Raw genomic sequence first — 5139 nt, forward strand, 5'->3', positions numbered from 1 at the left:
CCCAAAATAAATTCCACAAGTTTAAAATTCATCAAAATCAGCTTTTGATTATACTAACTAGACATAACTTAATCAGATTTTATCAGTGGAACTAACCTTTCATCATTATAAACTCATTAATATCATATAATATACTGAAAATTTTGCCCTTAATCTTCTTACTTTGCCACTCTATTCTGAAGTTCCGGTTCTGCCATTGCTGAAGTTGTTCCTCCTCTCTTCTTTCCTGCCTGACAACAAGGCGACAACAGATCATCTTCACCTCCATTGTTCACCTTCATCTCCAACAAGCGATCGACGGGCTGCCTGCACACCGGACATCTATTCGTCCGGTACCTTAGAACCTCTGCACATTCACGGCACAAGCACTGTAATGGAGAAACAAAACCAAGTCAAATGTCAAGGAAAATGCCTAGCATAAATACTAACACCTACACCATAAAGGTTCAGAATTTTGGGAAGAAGAGATGATTATAATATACAGTACCATATGCCTGCATGGGAGCACAGCAGTGTCTCTAAGTTCTGAAAGACAAACAACACATTCTTTTCCTGGATCATTCCCATCAAAATTCCCTACACCATAGATTTCCTGAAGCTCATATCTGGTTCCATTCAGCCACAAGATCTGCTTCACCACGCGGACTCGGTATTCGCCATTTTCCTTCTTCTCAAACACAGCTTGGGTTATCTGAGAGTTTGGAGCTACCATATTGTTGTTCTCTGCAGATCCTTCTTGGTCAACTGGAGATGCTTCTGCTCTGATTGCCAGAGGGTATATCTCTGTTTCTCCTTCTTTAATCAGTTCGAATTCCTTGAACATGGAGATGTCGATTCCGGTTCCGGGTGGCTGTTTGAATTGCTGGCCAAGGCCATTTTTGAATGAAACCGTCACTGGAGGAAGAAAGGTCTCCTTTGTCGGGGTGAGTTTGCATTCAAAACCTTCTTGGGCGAAGAAGAGAACTGTAATGCTGTTCATGGAGTGAAAGGAAGATTTTCAGAGGATTTGGTTGATAAAACAGGAGATGGAAGGCAGAGATTTTGTGTAGATGTTGAAAAAAATGTGTTTTTTTGAAAATTACAAGTTGCTTTTAGAGATGAAAACAAAATGATGTATGCATGGTATATATAGATTAATATATTTACTTTTGTTTTGGATACATGTACATAAACATAAAGACAAGTATATTCATGGCGGCGAGCGGCACGGCTCACGGAAGCGAAGGAGAGAACATCGAGTGCCGCGACAGAGGAGACGCGGGTTAGTGCAGAGACGATCGAGCGGCTTCGGAAACAAAACGTGGAATCGATAGTGGACTTGTTGAAGGAAGTGACATGAATCGTCTCTCTGAACTTGTCAGGTAATTGAACGCCTCTTCGATCTTATCTTTGTGCTTTGGTAGACTTGTTGCAGTATGCATGTCATTGACCTAGGCTTCAGACTTTTATCAAATTAGTGGCAAGAGATCGGCAGTCACGTGCTTAGTGCTCTATCAAATTTGTCGACGATTTAATTCCCTTAGTTTAGCATCAAGCTTTGAATGATCTTTTGGGATAACTGCTTCGGTCATTTGCTTTTCACATTGTCAAACTTATTGAAGAAGAGGATTCCGCTAGTTTGTGCCTTATACTTGATCTGACTTGTTATGAATGAAGATTGGGCTTCAATATTTGAACAAACCATTAAGCTTAGCTAGATGCTTTCTTGAGCAACGATCAATCCTTTGATTTTCCTTGATCTTTTGATTGTTCAAGAAAAATTTTTTGATCTAGTTTGCTTGAACTTATCAAGTTGACTAAACTTAAAAACTTGACAGTCTTTATCATCAGACTAGCAAAACAATTGCTTCATCACTACAGCCATTTTTGTCTTATTGAGTGAAGAGAGTTGTCAGCGACTGCCATAATTGAGTTTGTTAAGTCCAACTTTTAGGACCTGCTTGTGCCCTAGACTTAGACTACAGAGATTTTATGCTTCTTCAACTTGATAGACTAAATCTTATAGACTTGGGAATCTCAGTTCTTAAATCACAAAGTCTTGGAACTTATATAGTTGAGAATGTTTTAGCTTGACTGCATAATCATTTTCTGTGTGTAGATTATCTCTTGGATTTAACTTTAATTCATCAATCTATTGAAAAAGTCTTCTAGAGCTGGATCACTTGAACTCGTCAAGCTAAATAAGTTTGGGAACTAGACAACTCTCATCATCAGACTAATAAGATAGAGACTCTCTTACTGCAGCCATTTTATGGCTTTGTTGAGTAAGAAGAGCTTGTTCCTTCACTATTAACAACTTTTTTTGACTTGTTGAGTAAAGTGAGCTGTCGGCGACTTAGCCATTTTTGGGCATGTTAAGTTTGACCTTTTTTAACCCACTTTAGTCATAGACTTGAATTGTGGTAGAACTTACATTTTTCCAACTTAAATTATTAAAACTTCTAGATCTCAAAATAATTTCAGTTAAACCTTCAAGATCTTAGTTAACAAAAGAGAAAAATCTTTGTTTTTTAAGTTTTACCACCTATATTTTACTTGAGCAAAATTATTAAACAAATATTTGAGGATTTCAACATTACAGTACATGTCTACTCAAAAGAAATGGGATCTTAAGGCATGATGTCAACTCTTCTCATTGGGATCTCAGCCATAAAGTTGTTGTCAATCTCAAAAGAGAAGCTTATAATCTCATCAAATACATTTGAGGATCTCGACCTCAAGCACGATATCAACTCAAATAAATTAAAAAATATCTCTTGCCTTACGGGGGATCTTATGATCAGTTAGAAACACGTTCTTGTATTTCAATAACTGTGTACTCGAATAAATGATGACTTAATGACTGTCTTATACTGATTACTTAGAAAGAAGTATTTGACCTGTTTCTCAATAAACTTTTTATGCAATATTATCAAACAATACACAATAGATAAAAATAAAATAAAATTTAATCAATGTTCAATTCAATGATGGTAATAAAATATAAGATTTTTATTTGGTTTCTAATAAATTTATGGAAGCTAAAAAAAAAAAAAAGTTGATTTTGCCTCTATTCAGGGAAAAATTATTCCATACGGATCCGACATCGCACGCATCGCATCTTGCGTGCGGTGTCCAATCCTGACCGTAATGTATTTCGGTGGACCCCACCTAATTTTAAAAAAAAAAACTGAAATGATCCTGACCGTAGATCACCGTGATCTACGGTCAGGATCAGACACCGCATGCAGAGATACATGCGGTATCCTTATGCAATAATTTCTCCTATTCAGGACGAACTACTACAGCCAATTTGAGAATACAAAGGCATAAAAAAAGAATTTTTTATAACCTTCTCAAGCTATTGGGGAGGTATTCAAAATAACCCCCTTCCTTTCCCAGAAAACAAATATGCAAATAAAAAAGAAGAACCTTTACCTGCCCGCCGCAGTAGCATCAAACCTGAAGGCCACAAGATACCTGCCAGGATTTTCTTCATCTTCCTCAATCACCAGCGTCTCCTTCTTGAGATTAACATCATTCCTTATCGTCACCGCTTTCTGGTGCTCCACCACAGGAGCCCGCGGTGACGGCACCGAACTGTAGCGATTCCTCCATCCCTGTTGATAACCGGCTTGATCGCCACCGCCTCGGTGGTGATGGTCCAATGGCGCCGGCAGCTGGACAACAGAATGGGCGTACGGCGTTGGAGGTGGAGGGTAATAACCAACGTAATGGTAGTACTGTGGAGGGCCAGGGTTCGGATATTGAGCGTACGGAATAGTCGCAGCAAAAATATAACGATTACTGGGCGGGACCTCGAGCGGCTGCTGAGGTGGTGGGAGGATGGAAGAGGTGTTAGGGTTACGGCTCTGGTTTCTCCGGCGACCATTTCCTCCGCCGCCGCTGCCGCCGCTGCCGCTTGCCATGTTACCCATCGCCGGCGCTCTCTTTGCCCTCTGTCGCCGCCGTGGAGAGTGCGGGTTAGGTTGCAGGGATCATGAAATCAAAAGGGATTCCGTTGGGAGGTAAGAAAATTTGAGCAATCGGGTTTGAGAATATTGGGTGCGAAGATCGAATCCGGCCTACCAGGCAATTAATAATTCCAGGAAAAGAAAAGAATGTAAAATGCGCCATGAAAACGAAAGTTACCTTGTGTGGGATAATGGAATGCTGCGTAGAGGTCCACAAATAAGGGCGCACTAATCCGTGGAGGGATTTTTATAACGGCTAGTGGTTTTGAAAGACTTGTGGTGCAATTTTCAAATGAATTTAATAGGATGTAAGGGTTTTTGTGTTCCTCTTTGTTTATTCCCTAAAAGCTTAGTCTTTTTTTTATCCTTTTGATCCCATTCTTTTGCTTCTTGCTATGTTTAGAAGCCTCCAATTTTTGTGTATTATGAAAGCTCTTTCATTCCCTTCTCTTCCATTTGCTAAATCTTCTTCTATTCTTGGTCTTGGGCTTTCTTTAAATTGGAAATGTCTTATATCTTCCCACTTGCTTAACCCTATGAACTTTAACCATTCTTTTATTTCTTGTGGTAAGGAGAAAGTCTCTTTAAGTTATTCCAAGAAGTTATTCCAAATAGTGGCAGCCTGCGCTTGTTGGATATGTGTTAGGCAAACGATCATTTTATGATAATCTTCTTCAAGTTATCCAAAAAGCGTCCATCTTATCTCTTTAAATGAGGTTTTTTTTTGTTCAAATTTAATTGTATGGAGGATTAAAGAAGTGATTCTTTCGGGTGGACATTGGTTCATTAATGGAAAATTCATCTTTTTTTAGGTTTTGGACATATGATTTCTAGCCTGTAAAGGAATATATATTTCCAAGAGGTGACCATTTGGGTTAAGTTTCCAAATATCCCTTTATATTGTTGGTCGGAAAAGAATGTCTCCATGATTGCTAGTTCTCCATGATTGCTAGTAAGGTCTGTATTCCCGTAATGGTTGGTGGATCCCCTTGCTGCTAAGGGTCCTCGTCTTGCCTTTGCTAGAGTTAATATTAGATAAATGTTGATTCAGTTCCAGATTCTATTATCAATAATGTTAAGGGAAAAAATATCACTAGAACTGTTTATTGGTGGAAATTGTTAGCTTGTAAATATGGTTCTTTCTTTGCTTATTACACTTCTTCTTACATTGATTATAACTTATAAA

At 38.7% G+C, this 5139-nt stretch overlaps 1 protein-coding gene across 1 annotated transcript; it reads right to left on the reverse strand.

Annotated features, from left to right (window-relative positions):
- On the reverse strand, positions 1–4706 carry LOC110032914 (probable E3 ubiquitin-protein ligase LUL2). The gene is made up of 3 exons (XM_020736699.1): positions 3418–4706; positions 488–971; positions 1–368 (listed from the first exon to the last, which is right to left on the reverse strand). The coding sequence occupies exons 1-3, from the start codon at positions 3915–3917 to the stop codon at positions 159–161; spliced, it is 1194 nt and encodes a 397-aa protein (XP_020592358.1). The 5' UTR covers positions 3918–4706; the 3' UTR covers positions 1–158.
- Between the last annotated feature and the right edge of the window lie 433 nt (positions 4707–5139).

The sequence above is a fragment of the Phalaenopsis equestris genome, unplaced genomic scaffold (assembly GCF_001263595.1).
Source record: "Phalaenopsis equestris unplaced genomic scaffold, ASM126359v1 Scaffold001057, whole genome shotgun sequence".
NCBI classification, from domain to species: Eukaryota; Viridiplantae; Streptophyta; class Magnoliopsida; order Asparagales; family Orchidaceae; genus Phalaenopsis; species Phalaenopsis equestris.